At 40.3% G+C, this 19,936-nt stretch overlaps 1 protein-coding gene across 3 annotated transcripts in view; it reads right to left on the bottom strand.

Annotated features, from left to right (window-relative positions):
• Positions 1–1,513: 1,513 nt before the first annotated feature.
• tut4 (terminal uridylyl transferase 4) overlaps positions 1,514–19,936 on the bottom strand; it is an 80,986-nt gene continuing 62,563 nt past the window's right edge. For 2 of the 3 annotated variants that reach the window (XM_067990199.1, XM_067990200.1), the window contains 11 exons: positions 19,594–19,707; positions 18,055–18,132; positions 14,896–15,073; positions 13,589–13,636; positions 13,415–13,497; positions 11,076–11,191; positions 9,941–10,101; positions 8,271–8,386; positions 7,326–7,833; positions 4,936–5,103; positions 1,514–2,046 (listed from right to left, as the gene is read on the bottom strand). In XM_067990199.1, coding sequence (XP_067846300.1) covers positions 1,964–2,046; positions 4,936–5,103; positions 7,326–7,833; positions 8,271–8,386; positions 9,941–10,101; positions 11,076–11,191; positions 13,415–13,497; positions 13,589–13,636; positions 14,896–15,073; positions 18,055–18,132; positions 19,594–19,707 — 1,653 coding nt within the window. In that variant the 3' untranslated portion in view covers positions 1,514–1,963. Of the gene's footprint in view, positions 2,047–4,875; positions 5,104–7,325; positions 7,834–8,270; positions 8,387–9,940; positions 10,102–11,075; positions 11,192–13,414; positions 13,498–13,588; positions 13,637–14,895; positions 15,074–18,054; positions 18,133–19,593; positions 19,708–19,936 lie in introns of all 3 variants that reach the window. The other variant, XM_067990201.1, reaches the window with a different exon arrangement.

Raw genomic sequence — 19,936 nt, 5'->3', positions numbered from 1 at the left:
TTCTGTTTCATTTTAACCTCTGTATCTTTAGTCAACCAGGAAGCTCCAGCTTTGGATGCCATTCCTTTCTCCCTTGTGGGAATGTGTCTAGTCTGTACCCGAACTATCTCCTCTTTGAAGGCCTTCCATTGCTCATTTGCTGTTTTACCTGCCAATCTTTGATTCCAATCCACCTGAGCCAGATCCTCTTTTAACTCACTGAAATTAGTCCTCCTCCAGTTGAGTATTTTCACATTTGATTGTTCCTTGTATTTTCCATAACTATAAACATACGATATTGTGATCACCGTTTTCCAAATGCCCCCCCCCCCCCCCCGAAACATGTGCCCCTTGCCTCACTTCATTCCTCAGAATCAGGGATTTAAAAACCAGAGCAAGAATTTTAAGTGTGAGCCCTTGGGGAACTGGCAGCCAATGTAGATCAGCAAGATGGGGAGTGATGGGCAAATGGGACTTGGTGTGGGATAGGAGCAACTGAGTTTTCAATGAACTAGGCCTATGAAGGATGGAGGATGGGAGGCCGGCCAGGAGAACATTGGAGTAATTGAGTCTGGAGGTGATGAAGGCAGGTCTGAGGACTTCAGAGATGGATCGGGCTGAGGTAAGAGTGGAAAACAGGTGATGTTACATAAGTGGAAGTAGGGATTCTTTGTGATAGGGAGGCTGTGGAGTTGAAAACAGGATGCTGGAATTGCAGTCTGCTTCAACCGGAGACAGTAGACAAGAAGGGGATGGAGTTAGTAGCATGGTAATGAAATTTATGGTGGGGGCTGAAGACAATGGCTTTTGTCTTTCCAATGTTTAGCTGGAGGAGATTAAGACTCATCCAAAACCAGATTTCAAATAAGCAGTTTGACAGCAACAAGGTAAGTTGGGGGTCAAGGGAGGTTGTGGAGAGGTAGGGCCGAGTGTCATCAGCATACATGTGTAAGCTGCAAACAATGCCACTTAGGGGCATGTAAATGAAAAAGAGGAAGGGGCAAGATATTCTTGTGTGACTCTGGATGTGAAGCTGCAAGGGAGGGAGTAGAAGCCATTGAAGATACGTTTGTATAGGTAGCAGTGAAGGCCAGTCCCAAAAGCTGGATGATGGAGGAAAGGCATTGGGGGAGGATGGCATGGTCAAGTGTTGAACACTGCTGACTGGTTGGAGGAGGTATAATGCACCATGGTCACAATCACAGAGGATGTAATTTGTGACTGGTTAGAGCTGTTTTGGTGCTGTCAGAAGGGCAGAAGCCAGACTGGAAGGATTTGAAGAGGGAGTTTCAGGAGAAGTGGGATGAAATTGGGAGACAGAGCTGGTGTTTGTTTTTCACTAATTGCCTTTCACTGGCAACTTATATTTCTTAAGTTCAATGTAATATTCAATTCAGCAGCTGAGAAACATTCATAACAATTCTCACTGTTGACACGGCATGAAATACAGAATGGATGAAATTGATCCTTTTAAAGGTTGTATGCACTAAACTTTGGAAGTTCAGAAGGCAAATAATTACAGTAAAATACCAGGTTATTAAAAAGCTACAGTTTATTTTTAAAAGGCTTTTGGCACTATATACTTTTGCTCTGAATACAGCTGACCATCTTTAAACCATATTTTCATTTTTTTTTTAAGAACCATATACAAAGTCTGAGGCAGCCAAAGTATGAATACAACAGAGAAAATAAATCCAGTTTTTTTTTTAAAAGCGTTTTCTTTTTTTACACAGTTCCATCAGCTTCAAACAAAAAAATGATTTTACCCCACCTTCAAAAATGGGAGGCATTAAAATAGATGTGATCTGTATCATAAGTCACATTGTGATGCATCACGACAAAAAACTAGTAAAAATTACAATCAGGTTTGGTCTATGTACAAATCATACAGTTTAAAAACAGTCTTAAAATAATTTCCTCCTCCCCCCTTCCCAGATGAATAAGGTTCTGTAACTGTATATTATGGTGTGGATTTCCATTTAAGTCACTTCTTTTGCTGAATGTAGTTCATCCGTATTCTTCCTTGCTGCATGATTGGAAAACGCTGGTTACTGTGGATCGTAGGACCTGCCAAAATAGGAACATTCACAGGTTTTACAGACACACTGACTTCAGATCTACATTGTGAGTATGTAAACATGGTACGCATGGTGTTTCCAGCAACTTAAAATTGAAGATGACTTCAATTGCAATAGTATGTTCAAAAAATCTTCACACACGTATGAATGGGACATAACTCTCAATCTTTGCAGGTGCACACAAATTGCTTTGCACACATGAAAGAAGCTCTGTGGAACTCGCCATTATATGGATGAGAAACTCAAGTTTGCTGATTGTGAATTTAGCTGCATTCTTTGCCTACATAACAACACTGATTACACTTCAAAAGTAATTCATTAGCTGTGAAGTACTTTGGGACATCCTAAGGATGTCAAATGCACTATATAAATGCAAGTTCTGCCCTTATGCCCCACCCCCTCCATTTGTTTCAGTCCTCATGGTTTGCAGATATGATTGATCTAACTGTGTATACAACTGGGGAGGGGGAACAGATGCATTGGATTAGGAACTAATGCACCAGTTTTGCTTCCCCTCACCCAAATCTGGCACTGGGTCGAACAGAACCTCTACCTAATTCATTGGTGCATAGAAATAAAAAAGACTGAACAAGTGAATAGACGTGCATTTATACAGTGCCTTACCATGACTCTCAGAACCAACCCAAAATATTTATCACACAATAAATTACTTGGAAGTGCAGTCTCTGTTGTTAAGTAGACAAATACAGCAGCCAAATTTCACATAGCAAGATCCATGAATAGTAATTGGATCTTCACTAAGTAAATCTGCTTTTTGTGGTGGTTGAGAGGAGAATATTGCCCAGGAGACTGGGATAACTCCTTGCTCTTTTTCGAATAGTGCCAGGGAATCTTTAACACCTGAACCATAGGAACAGTTAGATGGGGTCCTTGTTTCAACATCTAATTGGAAGGACAGAAGGAACAACATCTAGATTCCACAACAAGTTTAAAAACTGCTTCTAGGACACAAACTTTAAAAAGCTACACTTTACATTAGGTTCTCCCTCTAGCTTTCTCAAGCTGATGTCCTTACTTTTCTTAAAGGAAATTCTCCTTCCTTGCCAAAATTATTTTCCTGCTGCATTCTCTTCCGTGGTTTTTTCTGATTACTCTTTAATCTGTTTAATACTTTTTCTATTCCTTTCTTGGTATTTTCACAGTTTTCTTCCTCCATGTTGTTTCCATCCTTACCAACATTTACTCCTCATTGTTTGTTTTCAAGTTAGATGTTCTGTCAGACTTTTTTTTGCCAATAATCCCCTCCCTCTCTTCTGAAGGCACTGGGGAAGAAATTGGCCCATGTTGCACCCAATAGATGGCCGCTAAATGACTGCTCAGGGGATGAATTTCAAGCAGTGGCATCCTGCGCCCGATCCCCCCACCCCCCCCCCCCCCACCCCGGAAGTGCGCTGACTGCCAAATTGGAATCTGGCAATTTCCAAGCGTCCAGGGCACCTGCCTGAAAAAAAGCGTTCGGTCTCTTGAATATGCTAATCAGGGCCTATCGCCTCTTTTAGGGCCCAGCTCCCAAAATTGGCAGAAACCGGAGGGGCATGCACCCATGCTCCGCACAGTTTTTCTGGGTCTACTGTGCCCTAACCAGTGGCCTTAAAGGAACTGCTGGAGGCCAGCGATGAAAAGGCAAATAATTTAAAACATTTAAAAAAAAACTTACCTTAATATGGAGCCAGGAGGATCAGGAGTGCTCCTTGGGACTGTGGGACACTCTCCCCATGGCGCACCCCAACCCTCCCGCTTTCTCCTGCCCAACCCCTCTCAGGACCTACCTGAAGGCCAGCACATAGTCCAAGCCGGCCGATTTTACAAAGGCCCCGACTGACGAGCTGCATCTCCCGATTTGCGTCTGCAGCTTGCTGGTCAGTTTTATGGATATGAGGCCCGAGCCCAACTTTTTGGGCGCAGGTTCCAGGCACGCTGTCCACCGCGCCGGTTTCCGGCACAAAACCAATTTCTCGGCCATTGATTTCTATTGGAGTACAGTTCCAAGAGCACCATTCGACTTCCAATACTTTATACAAGTGGTCATTCTTCATGTGTGAACCTAGACAGAGTGTTTTGGCAGGCTACTTGATCATGGGCAGGCATCACAGCCAAGCCTGGTCATATTCTGACTCGATGTCCACTATTATGCACACTCCAGTAAGGTTCGCTGGATAGCAGTCAGGAGTGAGAGCCCTGGAAAATTACCCCCTTCTAAGCTCAGGGGCGCAGAGGTCAATTATAGCAGGCATACTGCCACCTGGCTAGGATCTACCAACCCAACACATGCCAGGAATTGAACCTAAGACCTTCTGGTCTGTATGGCTCAGTTACATGCTGCTTTTACCAACTGAACCAGCAGCAAGACCTAGTTCGCTCAGTCTACAAAATTCTACAGCTTTTCATGGGATTTGATCCTCCTATTCCCTGTCCTGTCGGATCTGCTCAGTCTTGGACTTGTTTATCATAAGCTTCCACATCACAATTTATACAGTGCATATGCACAGTATCACAGAAAGGCTTGATCAATCGGGATGAGAGAAAGAGAACAGAACTAACGTGCTCAAGGATTTCCATCCATTCAGCTAGAAGCACAATTTCTACAATCCATCAAATCCTGGATCACAGAACTGAGGGATCTTAATACTTGTGATTTAACATGAAAAATTCTTGGCTCCCAAGGACCATTATAATTTGGGTGAAATGTACATAGGGTCCACTAAAATGTATAGGGCATACTTCCTGTTCTCAAAACCATTTACGACAATACTCTAGGGGATACATATAAAGTGAGAAGCAATGCTCCTTTATTTACCTGCCTTATTACTTTGCAACAGTTAAACTTCTGATCAGAATGGCTTGCTGTTATTGGTACCTTGAGAATAGTAGGATTTGTTCTGCTGAGGATAGTTCGTATTTCCCTGTTGAATGAAGTTCTGAGGCATTCTGTAAGGCCACGGTGCTTGGAAATGAGGAAGAGGATGATGCTCCCAAGGTATGGGTGGAGGATTTAGTTTTGCAAATTGTCCCTGAAACCTTTGATCTATGTTTCAGTGGAAGAAAAAAAGACAAAATGTTTGTTGTAAGAAATAATTGCTTAAAATGAAAATTAAAGAAGCCTGTAAAGTGCATTTTTTTGTCCCCTTTGCAAACTGCATGTAATTCTTCTGTAGTATTGTATCCTCTGTAATAATGAGACAGAAACTGCTTTTAAGATAACAGTGAACCGAACAGCGCTCACTGTTATTAAAGGCCAAATCGAAGGGCAAGTTCCGGCGACCGCACATGTGCAGTCAAACGCAGAAATTTGGAACTTGCTCTTCTTGGTTCGCCTGCGATGAGAGAGCTCCGTGGATTGTCAGCTCACTGGCTGGCTCTCCATTGAAATCAACGGAGGAGCGTGAACTTGTCGCTGGAACGTGCAGAAAGAACCCACTAAAATAGACAAAAAAAAAATGCTCAAATATATCAGGTCCAAACCAAGTTTTAACAGCTAAGTCTTAATGACTGCCAAACAACCTCACTGGTGAAAATTAAATTTTAAAAATGTGGCGTCTGATTCATTGCGATTTTAATAGTTGTTGGACATTTTAAAAAAAATTAAATATTTAAATTTTTAAAACTTTTTCTTTGTATCTCTTTTATCTCTGTCTTTTAATTTGATATTTCTTACCCTCTCTATTTCGTTGTTTCTAACTGATTTTACGATGTTTTTACTGTTGCAGCTTGCACTTCCTGGTTTTGACTCTTCGCGGCTTGTCAACGATGCTGCAATCTGATTGGTTGGGGGAGAGCGCGATCCTCTCGTCGGCCCCATAGGTCCTAGGTTCGCGGGAGTTAACGCCGGACTCTATTCAGGTTCGCATTAGAGGAGGTTCCCGCAGGACAGACCGCGGAAACAATGTGGGTAAGTTAGTACGTAAGGAGCGGCAAGTGCGGGTCGTTCGTCACTCACAGCAATTTCTGGCACAATTTTTTAAACCTCGTAGCAGGGTAGCTTGTTAACACATTTTGTCCCAAGATGTACTTACTTTACTTCAACATATTGTTAAAAACAAAATTTTGTCAAATATTAACAGTACTAAAAAGAAATTCAATTCGACAAAAACCAATGAATAGGGTTTCATGAGATAAATTTATATTAGTAATAATGAGCTAAAAGTGTTGTCATTGACGGTTGACTTTCAAAATAACTATAAACAGAGTTATTTGGGGATGGAAAAAGAGAGGGGAATGAGAAGGAAGAGTAAAATTACAGGCTAAACTACTCTACAAAAACAGCCCAGAATCCTTAATTATTCCTTTTTTGTTTCTGTTGGAGGTACATGTGGACATGTAATAATAATTATTGCAATGAGGTTTATGGTTGGGATCCCTTAAAAATGAAACATTCACGAAAAAAAACACAAAGGGCTTGATGTCGGTCATAATCTTTTATGAAATGAATACTGATGGTGACACTAGATATTTGTGTGTGTGTAATTTATATTGTAATTTTGTAATCTAAGTTGCAAAATATTGTCCATAGTAAACGGTTGTATTTTGCTACTCTACTGGCTCTCTACTGTTGCAGTATGAGATGCATATAGAAATCGCAAGTTCTCCCAAAAGCATGATTCATTTTTAGTTTTTTGCTCATTTTCTTCCCTCCTCTCTTGACACACTAACTCTTGCTAGTGTAGGATTCTGCAGGTGCCAGCAACCTTACAGTGTCATTCTTCACATGTGAGATAGACAGCATAGACAAGATATTGAACCAATCCTGTCCTCACCTGACATCCATACAAGTGCGCATATTCAGCAGGGGTCACTGTATCCAAATCAGTGGCCCTGGAATGGAAAGGGGTGGGGGGTGTGGGGGGGGGGGGGGGGGGGAAGAGCCAGCCAGCTTCCAAGGGTAACTGTAGCACCCCAACAACTACCCCAACCGAAAACAGCCAATTCAGCACAGGCTGGGCATCTTCTGGTCTCTGTAGTGTAGCGTTTACCAACAGGGAAGTGCTGCATCACAAATTGTCAACAGTGCTGCACATCTTTAAGCTCATTTATCATTACATTTGATAATCTTACCCTCGTTTGTTATTTGTGGCCTAGTCATAAAGGAATGAATTTTTTACTTGATAGTACCTGACATAAAAAAATAAGTACATGTACTATAAACCTGTTGAAAGTAAAAACTATAAAACTAAAATTAAGCATGTCCATTACAGTGCACATTAGAAGAATAATAACTACATATTAATATAATGAGAAAAAGAAAGATACCTGAAGTTCCCAGAGTGCCATTTCCCACTAGTGTGCTGCGAGTCATGTGATTGTGCCACTGTCCATCGTGAGGAGTGTTGGAGATACCCAGGGGCCTGGCAGCAGGCTGAGCAAAGATGATACTAGGATCATTGAGATTCATACTGTTGGGATTAGCTGTGTTGCTGCTAGACCGCATAGGGAAAGTGATGTTGGGATGGTTACCAGTTGCAGAGTGAAGGACAGCAGGCCAAGAATTAGTGGGCATTTGTACCTGGTGCTGTGGTTGGTGTGACTGAATTAGGCCCAGGCTGTGAAGATTGGAATACTGACCTGGATGAGGCTGAGCATATGGAAACAAGGGCAATTGAACCTGATGGGTTGGTTGAGCAAGTGTCTGTGCAAGCTTATTTTGAGAAGCAGCCTGTTGGGTCGGTGTATGGGACACAGAAGCTGTTTGAGATGAATTTGGTGTTAATTGCTGGTGCGCAGTTTGAGGAGAATAAGGAGGCGTCTGATGTGGTTCTGACTGAAAATTAGAAACAAAAAAGCAATGAGACAAACTATTGCTGCAGTAAACGGATTTCCAGTTTCTAACATTCTTTCACTAAACCTTGTTTTAATAGGGGAGGAAATAACTTACAAAATATTGTGTGTGGGAAGGGTGGGGGAAAAGATAATATTCTAAAAGGATTTATCTGACAAACCATTTTCAAATACAAATATGTCACAACTGTTTAGCTGTAAAGTATAGAGATTCCTCCATATTGTGACACTGTTCACCTTTATGTAATATTGTTAATTTTAACTCAGATACAACCAAGGGTTTATCCACGGTGGCATGCTTTAAAATATTTGTTTTGAAAAATACGACACGTGCCAATTTCAATGTAGGGTCTCTTTATGCTGGAGGAAACCCTGTGCAACTATAATACTTTATGAAAGCACCAAAAACAAATTACTCACACATTCTGAGGGCTGCCTGGTGCGTTGTGGGTAATCCTGATGTCCTGAATGTGAAGCTGATGGCTGGGAAGTTGCGATTGTCTGTATATTGGTCAGATTCCGTGTAGCCTGAGGAACTATAAGATAAAAAACACAATCTCTGTCGAGATACCAAATACAGCAGCTACAAATGAATATTTAATATTGAATAATATTGCTACTATTGAATTCTTGCACTGTTTTTATTACTTAATGCTTCTTTACTTTTGTAATTGCTTCTTTATTCTCCACTAAAATCATGCCTTGCTACATCATCTTACCTGAACTACACCACCTCACCTGAAGAAAAGAATGGACTTGAGCCTTGCACTAATAGGCTGGTAACAAAGAGTCATGTTAATGGTGCTCAGGATAACTAGGCCTTCAAATTTCTCTCTCTCACTGCAGGGAAATGCCTGGCCCCGCGTCACTTCGTGTGGGGACTTGCCATGCAAGGAAGAGCAATTCAATCAATGTTCCGCCACTCCATTGCATAAAAGTCTCAAGTTCCAAAATGGTACATCATTCCACTACCCCAATGCTGGCCTATTTCAATATATGTAATATGTACCCATTTCTATTCACTTAATTTCTTTATGCACAGTTATCCCTATCAATATGGAATTTTATTTCTACTAGTGCTGTTAAAGGGCTAAGAACTGTAATCTGTTTCTACCCAGAAGGTTCAGTAGGCAATGTAACACACCACATGCATCATGTGGGGTGTTACATACAGACCAGGAAGTTTAATCCTAGGGCAGTAAAGGTAGGAATGGAATTACTTGGGTGGAGAAGAGAGTAGTTAATAGTGTCAAAGGCCATAGAGAAGTCAAGGAGAAATAAAGTCCACTGTCTGCTGCACAGATTATTGGTATCATTGACCAAGTCGGTGTCAGTGATTTGGGATAGGTAAAAGCAGGACTGAAGAGATTCAAACAGGGAGTGATGGGAGTAATGGCATTAAGGCGGATGATGATTACATATTTGAGAATCTTTAGATATGAAGGGCTGTTAGAGATGGGGCCATAGCTGGAGAGGACTGAGAGATCCAGAATGGGCTTTTTAAAGAAGAGTTGCTGCCAGCTGTTTTGGTGATGACATTGGGACAAAGACAGGCAAAGAGACCATCAACTCCTGTGCAATACCATTCTATAATTTCCTAATCTCCTCTGCCTCACTACTCTCCCTCACATTTAAAAAACTATTTTTTCAGTCATGCCTTAAGTCATCTCTCCTAACTCTTCCCCCACTGCTTGGTATCCATCTTCTGTGAAGTGACCTGTGTGTCTTCTAATTTATAGACACTATATATATGCAAGTTGCCTTTGTTTTAGAATTTCCTAGAAGTGAGAAAACAGCATGGGGTGACTCACTCTCCAATTTTCTGTCCCGCTTGAAAAAGAATATCTGCCTTTGATCTTCCTTAATAGTACTACCAAGATTGGGCACAGCAAGCAGAAGAATTACAGGCACAAACCTGCATTGTTATTCTTTGTATCAACACATTGCATCACTGAAAAACTGTATTTTAAAATTTTTTTTCTAGAGATTTTGAGGGAACAACAACAGTTCTTACTAACTTTAGTGCGCGCAAAAAGTCATAAGACAAAATACAGATACATCTCTTGCCCCCAAACAAATAGTTTGATTACCAGGCACAATGTTGTTCCGTGGTCGGGCTGATCTGTATTCTGGACAGTCCCTTCTCATATGACCAGTGTCACCACAGATAAAGCATCGCTTTTCTCTTGGTTCTTTTTCTTCCTCCTTTGAATCCTTCTCTTCATCTTTCTCGTTTTCTTTCTTCTTCATTCTAAACACAACATATATACAATCAATGCTACAATCCTTTAAATTAAAAATGGTAGCAAGCAAAGGGTGAATTTTGGGCTGCCACCTGTCCCAGTTTTGGCAGCATGTCGTTTAAATAAAAACAAATTTAAAATAACAGGGCAGCAAAAAGTATAGTTTTCCAGGAGTCTGGAATTTTTTCATCCAGTATTGCAGGGTTTACTGTAAAATATAAAAAAATAATTGAATCAAACTAGCAGCTGGACAACTACCATATACTCAAAATTAAGTTACCATCACCAGGGAGGGAGTGAGTGAGAAAGGAAAGGGGGAGGGGGAGAAAGGGAGAGATACAGAGATAAAGGGAGAGGGAGAGAGAGAAAAAAACCTTAATACAATTTTTTTTAGAAGTTCTAAAACCATGCTGCTGGCCCACCGCAGGCCCACCTTCTGTTTGTTGGGATTTGGCAAAAAGAGGAGCAATGAAAAGGCCATTTCTCAGATCATATACTCCAGTTGAAAACTTCAACAATTCAAAGTGTCAGCTTGGCTCAGTGGGAGCAAACTCACCTGAGTCAAAAGGTGTGGGTTCAAGCTCCACTCCAGGGTTAGAGCACATTGTCTAGTCTGACACTTCACTGTAGTACTCAGGGAGCACTACATGTCAGAGGTACCGTGCTTTGGATGAGATGTTAAACTGAGGCCCAATCTGCCTGTTCAAGTGGATGTAAGGGATACCATAGCATTATCTGAAGAGCAACAGGGAGTTCTCCCTGTGGCCAACTTCCATCATTCAGGCAAAACCATGCTCTCATGTCTCCCTAAACCTCTCCCTCCTACCCATCGGTTATCTCATTTTCTGTTTGAGAGATCTTGCTGCCACGTTTGCCTTTATAACAGTGACTGCACTTCAAAACTAATTAATTGGCTGTGAAGCATTTGGAGATTGTCTAAGGATATGAAATATGTGGTATATAAATGCAAGTTATTTCTTACCTCCTCCTCTTTGGACAGTCTTTCATGTAATGTCCAATTTTTCCACAGATACGACAACATCTATCATTCGGTGCCAATTCCCCATCAGTCAAGATTTTCGAATCGAAAAAGTAATCCTAAAAAAGTTATTTTCACAATTTCAATTTTATTGATCACATGATCATGGATATAAATAACCCCTGAAAAAACAGAATTTGTTCACTGAGCAACAAACACGAAATCTAAAGGGATAGAAACAGTTTGAAACAGCAAATTTACTTATCTCAAATTTAAAAAAAAGAGGTTTTGCTTTCTTCAGTTCTTAAGTTTGTTGTCTTCATCTCTAATTTTCACTTGCTTTATCTCATTAGCTTTTTTCATTCTAATTCTGTGTTTTTTTCTACCCTTTTTTAAACTTTCTCTGCTTAACGAAACCTCCACGCCTACCTCTAATCACCAAGTCACATTTTGGCATCTCCTACTCTTTTGGCACCTACTCCTCAGAGAACCTAAGCCTGTTCCAGTGCTCTCGCCTCGCCTGTAACCCCCCCTCCCCGCAAACCCTAACCCAAGATATCCTCCCTTCTTTTCTCCCTCACCGGGGGAAGACTTCAATCTCCATCTCAACTCCCCTTGTCCTCTCTCCTTCAAATTAACTGCCCTCCCTAAACATTTCCCTCCATACAAGCTCTCCTACTCCCGCGACCTCACCATCTCCCATTGTCTCGATCACCAACAAGGCCATCTCCGACCAACTTCCTTGTATTTCTCACCACCCATATCCCTCTACCCTCTTTCAGCTGAAACGGCCCTAATCAAAGTCATGAATGACATACTCTAAATGTCTGTAATGCATCATGTTCCTTATTCTCCTTGATCTCTGCAGATTTCAACACAATCAATGACACCATCCTCCTCAAACTGTTGTCCAGAATGATGAGGCTGCCCTCGCTTGGTTCCACTCTCGCCTATCTCCAGTTGTAGCTACAGCATCTCTGCAATGGCTTCTCTTCCGGTCAGTTTGGAGTCCCCCAAAGATCCATCCTTGCCCCCCTTTCTCATCTACATGCGATATCCACAGACATGGGGTCAGCTTCCACATGTATGCTAATGGCACTCGGCTCTACCTCCCACTACTGCCTCTACTCCTCCACAGCCTCTGTGCTATCAGACTGCTTATCTAACTCCAATCTTGAACGAGTAGCAATTTCCACCGCAGCCATTGTCTTTCTTTGGACCTCGCCAATGACTTCATTCCTCTCCCTAGCTACTGTTCGCAATCTCAGCATTCTATTCGACCCTGAGCGGAGTTTCCAACCCCATATACTCTCTAAATCACAAAGACTGCCTACTTCCACTAATGTAACTTCACCCGCCTACCTCAGTCCATTTCTGCTGAATCCCTCATCCATGCTTTTCGCACCTCCAGACGCAATTGCATCAGTGCTCTCCTGGTCGGCCTCCCATCCTCCACCCTCCATGAACTTCAGCTCATCCAAAGCTTCTCGTAACCTATCCCACAAAAAGTTCTGTTCGCCTATCATCTCTGTCCTTGCAGACCTGTACTGGCTCTCAGAACCCACAGCCCAGGTGCCCAGGGCCCATACTCTGGAATTCCTTTCCTATACCTTTCTGCCTCTCCACCCCCCACTTCTCCTTTTAAAGAGCCTCTTCAAAACCCTCCTCTTTAGCCAAGTTTTTCATCATCCCTCCTAACCTTGCATTCTTTGCTTTGGCATCCATTTTTCCTCATGCCTCTGTGAAGCACCTTGGCATGTTTTTCTACACTAAAAGGTGCTATATAGCTGCAAGTTTCTGTTGCTGCTCAATATTGCTTCTTTCCTCCAGGTTTTCCTTTTCTTCTTTCTCAGTATCTTTTACTTTGTTTCTTTTCAATCCAATATCAGTATCTATGCAGCCTCCCAGACTGTGGACTCCAGTAGTGGAGGTTAGATGACCATGATTTTCTCCATAACTTCCATCCCCTGATATTCCCTCCTTCCCATCATTTATCTGGATCTCAAGACCCTTGCTGAAATTGCCAACTCAAGGATATCTAACTTCAGCTGTGAGAAAAATAGGTTGAAATGGGCAACAAAATGTCAGTAATTACCACATCGAAAAATTAGTTGAGCTTTACATGTAAGAATTTGATTTTTAAAAAAAAACAAGATGACCTCATGGCATCATCAATTCAGCCTTCTTTCACTGGGTAAAATCCATACAAACACTATGCACAATACAGTCTGACATAGATACATTTTCTAATAGCTGTATTTGATATTAATAGTCACTAATATGTAATGTGTTATTCAATCTACAAGAAAGAAGGTCGAGTAAAAAAAATTGTATACACATACTGTTTCCATGCCAGGCTGTGGATATACAGGTGTACCAAATAATTTGCGGCCGTTAATGAAAGCCTTCATAATAAAGTTGGTCACTGCAAAGAGAGCAAACATCTGTATCAGAACTAAGCCCATTGTCTTTTGATGTAAAAAACTTGGGATCAGCCTAAATGAAAGAGGACTTACTTTTCCTTGAGACTCCAGCACCAAGATTGTGATTCAAATCAAAAGGATCTGGAAAACAAATTCTGGCATCACTGCATCTTGTTAAGGGTTTAAGATGGTATTAACTCCCTTCAATATGCTATCACAGAATTATCAGAAATTTATACTACCCATGGTGAGGCTAGATTTGAATTTCAAGACCTCAGAATATTCTAATAATTTTGTAACTCTCATCCATTTCATCGGTACTTCTTTCAGATAGTGATGCACCAATGTGAAATTTCATACATGATCAGTTGACAACAGCAACATAAAAATACTAGGTTGTTTTAGCTACAAACAACATTGGTGATGAAGAAAATTAATAACTAACAGAAAATACTATCTGTTTATTAACTATCATGCAAGGGCAAAAAGGGAAGATTACATTATGGGGAACTGAAATATTTGACAAAATGTTAGGTGGCTTCATTACAAATGATCAAAAAGATCAACTAAGAGGAGACAGTGAAAGCACATGTTCTGCTCCAAAGAGTTTCCAATGTTGGTCAGCAGAGACAGTGAGTGGAGGCCAGACACTTTCCTACAAGGAAAGGGAAAGCTGGGAGGCATATTACTTCAGGGAGCTTTTAAGCATCTCTTGCTAGCTGGCTAATGAGCAGCACCGGCAGTAGCCTAGGAATAGAACAACTTTCCATCCTTCTGGGCAGGATATGGTTTGTGAGGTTAGGCAAAGAAGAAAGATAGCTTGTACTGGAAGAACAAGAAGAAGGAGAAAAAAATTATCGCGTGCATACTACACGCTGACCTAAGTGATATGTCAGCTAGATCTAGGCTTTTCTTGCTCCTACCATCTACCCATGTTCTCAACATAAAAATAGGGCAAAAAAAAGCTCAGAAAAAGCAACTGCAAAACCCAAAGTTTTATGGCATATAATATATTAAATGGTTAATCAATTCCTAGATGGATGCAAAAACAAAGTGATAGCCATGAGCCTTCAGGAGAAAGCAACAGGGGATGGAACATTAGCCATAAATTGAGGGGGTAGGGGGAAGGTAATCAAGGGAATCGGGGACGATGCTCTAGTCTGGTCTATAATGATAATGGTTGTTGCTGGGGTTCAAAAGCAAAAATTAGGCTGTTTGTATAGTCACTGCAAATAACAATTACAGCTGCTCTGTATAAAGACAGGAATGCAAAGTCTTCCCAAGTTCCAAATTGATTTTAGTCCTTCGAACAATGCATGAGAATCTGTTTTTGTAATTAGTGACACTGTATCACATGACACAGAGAATCCACAACTGAATAAATTCATTAAGTTAAATACCTTCTATAGCGATGCATTTTGAAGTCCATTGCTTTTCAAACGTTGTTAAAAGCTTCTTCTGTCTGATGCTGATAACATATTCCTTGAAATCAAATTCTTCAGTGTAAAATCGCAACAGGCCTAACCAAAGTTCACCCACTGATTCTTTGTTCTTCCCAAGTTCGGGCAACCTTTTTTTCTAAGGCAAGTGACAGGAAATATTAGAAAAGGTATTCAGTACAATACAAGAAAAAAAGGTCGTCATTTTCAGCTGTAAAACACGACACTTAAACAAATTAATTTAGTACAATTTCCCCGATCTAAAGACCTATCACTACCTTTATGTGATTGACCATGATTAGTACGTTTTCAATCCAACAAGAGGCAGTTCTGGATCTAGTTCTAGGAAATGAAGCGGGGCAAGTAGGTAATATAACGGTGGTGGAATATCTAGGAAGCAGCAACCATAATATAATTAGGTTTAATATAAAAATTGAAAGGGAGAGGGAACAATCAAAGATAAAGGTACTTGACTGCAAAAAGTAAATTTCAACCAGATATGGAAAAGATTGGCAGGGAAAATAAAATAAAATAGTAAAGGATTTTGTAGATACATAAAAATAAAAGAATAGTTAAAGGGTAGGACCAGAGATGAAAAAGGAAATCTTGTGGAATTTGAAGGAATGGCAAGGATGCTAAAGTAGCATTCTGCCTTTGTTTTTAACAAACGGTGCGATAGTGGGAAAGGGTACAAGAGAAGGTGAAGCAATCAGAAAGAATAACTGTAGATAAGGAGTAGCACTAAAAAAGTTAGTTAGTGCTGAAAAACTTAGTGGAACTCAAAGTGGAAAAGCTCTAGGCCCTGATGGTATGCAGCCTAGAATACTGAGGAAAGTCACTGAGGAAATAGAGGCTCTGGCCACAATCTTTCAAACATCCTTGGATATGGAAACTGTGCCAGAGAACTGGAGGATTGCCAAGAAGGGAGAAGGGAATAAACGAGGTAATACAGACTGGTCAACCTGACATTAGAAGCTTACCCATTGCCAGAGATATTATTACAGGATAAAATTAATACTTAGAAAAAACATGGGTTAATTAAAAAGGGCCGTATTTCACAGATTTGTAAAAGGCAAATCATGTCTAACAAATTCCATAGAGTTCTTTGAGGAAATTACAGAGTTTATTGATAAAGGAAATTTATCAATTAGTCAATGAGGTAGTAACTTGTGGGCATAAATTTATTACTACTAAAGGAACAAGGGGAGAGAATTTTTTCCAATACAGGAAAATGTTAGAACGTGGAATATCCTAACAGAAAAAGTGTTGGAAGGAGAATTCATGTGAATAAATATTTCAAAAAGAAAAAACTGAAAGGGTATGAGGAAAGGGCTAAGCAGATCAAAGAATAATCATACAGCACAGAAGGAAGCCATTCGGCCCATCGTGCCAGTGCTAGCTCTTTGAAAGAGCTATCCAATTAGTCCCACTCCCCTGTTCTTTCCCCATATCCCTGCAAATTTTTCCACTTCAAGCATTTATCCAATTCCCTTTTAAAAGCTATTATTGAATCTGCTTCCACCACCCTTTCAGGTAGGGCAGTCCAGATCATAAAAACTCACTGCATAAAATGCTTTTTCCTCATGTTGCCTCTGATTCTTTTGCCAATTCTCTTAAATCTGTGTCCTCTACCGACCCTGGGAGCAGTTTCTCCTTATTTACTCTATCAAAACCCTTCATGACTTTGAACACCTCTATCAAATCTCCCTATAACCTTCTCTGCTCTAAGGAGAACACCAGATTCTCTAGTCTCACCACGTAACTGAAGTCTTTCATCCCTGGTACCATTCTGGTAAATCTCCTCTGCATCCTCTCTAATGCCTTGACATCCTTCCTAAAGTGTGGTAACCCAGAATTGGACACATTATTCCAACAAGGGTTTTATAAAGGTTTAGCGTAATTTCCTTGCTTTTGTACTCTATGCCATCATTTATAAAGCCATGTATCTCGTATGCTTTTTTAAACAGCCTTCTAACTTGTCCTGCCACCTTCAAAGACTTGTGTATGTACACTCCCAGGTCTCTCTGTTCCTCCACCCCCTTTCAAATTGTACCATTTAGTTTATATTGCCTCTCTTCATTCTTCCTAGCAAAATGAATCACTTCACGCTTCTCTGCAATAAATTTCATTTGCCGTATGTCTGCCCATTTCATCAGTCCTCCTGAAGTCTGTTACTATCCTCCTCACTATTTACTACATTTTCGAGTTTCATGTTATCAGCAAACTTTGAAATTATGCCCTCTATACCGCAGTCCAAGACATTAATATATATCAAAAAGAGCAGTGGTCCCAATACTGACCCCTGGGGAACACCACTGTATACTTCCCTCCAGTATGTAAAACAACCGTTCACCACTACTCTCTGCTTTCTGTCCTTTAGCCAATTTTGTATCAATGCAGCAACTGCCCCTTTAATCCCATGGGCTTCAATTTTGCTAACAAGTCTATTATGTGGTATTTTATCAAACGCCTTTTGAAAGTCCATGTACACAACATCAACCGCACTACCCTCATCAACCCTCTCCATTCCTTCATCAACGAACTCAATCAAGTTAGTCAAACACGATTTGCCTTTAACAAATCCGTGCTTGCTTTCTTTTATTAAGCCATATTTTTCCAAGCGGCAATTAATTTTGTCCCGGATTAATATCTCAAAGTTTCCCCACCACCTACGTTAAGCTGACTGGCCTGTAGTTGCCAGGTATATCATTCTCCCCTTTTTTTGAATAGGGATGTAACATTTGCAATCCTCCAGTCCTCTGGCACCACTCCCATATCTAAGGAGGATTGGACGATTGTGGCAAGCGCCTCCGTAATTTCCACCCTTACTTTCCTCAACCACCTAGGATGCATCTCACCTGTACCGGGTGACCTTTCTACTTTGGGCGCTGCCAACCTTTTTAGTCCCTCTATCTATTTTTATCCCATCCAATTTCTCTACTACCTACCTTTTTCAAAAAACCAGTACAGATGCGATGCGCGGAATGGCCTTCTTCTGTACTTGTAAAATTCTATGATTCTAAACAATTTGAAAAGGACTTCCCGAACTTAAATCCCAGTAATCAGCTACATTACCTTCAAGCTAAAATATATAGTAATGAATCAAAAATACTACATTACCAGTTCTTCAACATCACCAAAGAAGAAGGCATTCCATCCATCTACCATTCTCTGTGGAACCTCTTTTCCATCAAAAATCTACAACAAAAAATTGGTTTCAGCTTTTTATGTTCTGTTTAGAAAAAATAACATGCACAATAACAGCCCCAGTGCTTTGGATGCTAAATTTGATAAAGTCTCCTCCACCACCTTGTGTATCGCACTAATTTCTTCCAGAATACTGGCACTGATACTCACAAAGCATAATTATACCCATCACTGAATTTGGCTGCTGTTTTGCTGTTCTTCAATGCCATCAACAGCAGCACTGCTTGCCATCGCTGCACTCTAAAATATGGTGTCACCATAAACAGAAGCAAAAGAGATCAACCACTATGATCACCGGACCGAAGAACAGTTTCCAACTCTTAAAATAAGCAACTCTCAAACTACAATTAAACTGTGCACTCTGTTGGAAATATAAACTGTATTGGAGGATTGGCAGAATAGTTTTTGAGTATTTACACTAGTTGAAACAAAGATATTCTTCATATTCCAAGATCACAACAACACTAGATGTTTAATCAGTATTGAAGGCTTATCTTCAATATTAAAGTCATAGATAGAACTACCCATAACTTTACTGTATAATTTATTTTCAAGAATCAAGTGGGTGTGTACCCATACAGGCTGAAAGCTTTCAGTCAAGTTAGCCAGAAGATCCAAAAAGCTTAGAACCCTACAATTAGGCAGTAACGTTCTTAGAAAAAACAAAATCTTATGAAAAACATCATTTTTTTTTACAAATTATTTTCTAGTTCCTGATAATGGAACTACTCATCCAAAAACATTCTGCTGTGGTGGTTGCATCAAGATGACTTAACAGTGAATGGTACAAGCAGTTAATGTCCTTAGTGGATGAACATAGTGAAAAGCATGTTAGATCAAGCTAATAAGCATCAAAAGGGAAGAAAATGAATGGAGCACATATTGTTCAAAGTACTTGCCTTTTGTTTCAAAATAGAAGAAAATATTATTGTCAAATATTCCTTTGACTTTTTATTAAAAATAATTACATTTATCATTGAAAGAGAGACTTCAGGTAGAGCCTTTCTCTCCAATTATATCAATTACAGGAATCCTCCCAAAGTGACTCTCGGAAAAAGCACAGAGTGGAACTTCTGACTGTCCCAAAACTGCTAAAAACCCCAGAAAACTACACTACAGGTTGGAAATGACCCATATAATTAAGGCCACTAGAATGGCCGAGCAGGGAGGGAGAGACTATTTGATTGCCTCCATGGTGCTGCTAAAACTGACATTTGTATTAAAAATTCTGTACATTAATATAATTTCCTTTAATTAAAAAAAAGCACTTTGAAAAAAATGTAATCTCTACATTTTCCCTTCCCTTTAACTACAACAATTCAGTGGATATATATTCATTCAGCAGATACATATTTCATCGACACTGACAGGGCAGCACTTGTACACAAAATTTCAATGCAAGAGACCATCAAAAGTATTTAAATTTTGCTACATTAGAACATTAATACTCACTTCTTGAAGAACAGGTATAACTGGTGGCTTTCTTTGCTGTAGAAAGTAGAGCACCATGAGGACGTAGGCATATGAGGACAGGCTTCCTCTTGAGGCATCACCAATATCACAGCGCTACAAAAAGTGCATCTTTTCAGTTAGAAAGAATACTGAAAACAAAATACTGCTCAGATACTATGATTCATGAATGCTCCATTTGTTTTTGAAATTATGCTCCACAGATTTCACACCACCCTATCAGATGAATACTGGAGAGAACGTGGACATGCTCTGGCCCTGCCTCAAATCCAAGTTCGCAAGGACTTTGACCAGCATTGACTTCCCCCCAGACCCATTCCCCTGG

Source organism: Heptranchias perlo, chromosome 9 (genome assembly GCF_035084215.1).
Source record: "Heptranchias perlo isolate sHepPer1 chromosome 9, sHepPer1.hap1, whole genome shotgun sequence".
Lineage (NCBI taxonomy): Eukaryota > Metazoa > Chordata > Chondrichthyes > Hexanchiformes > Hexanchidae > Heptranchias > Heptranchias perlo.
The sequence above is the reverse complement of the archived record's forward strand: the minus strand, read 5'-3'. Positions and strand labels throughout refer to the sequence as shown.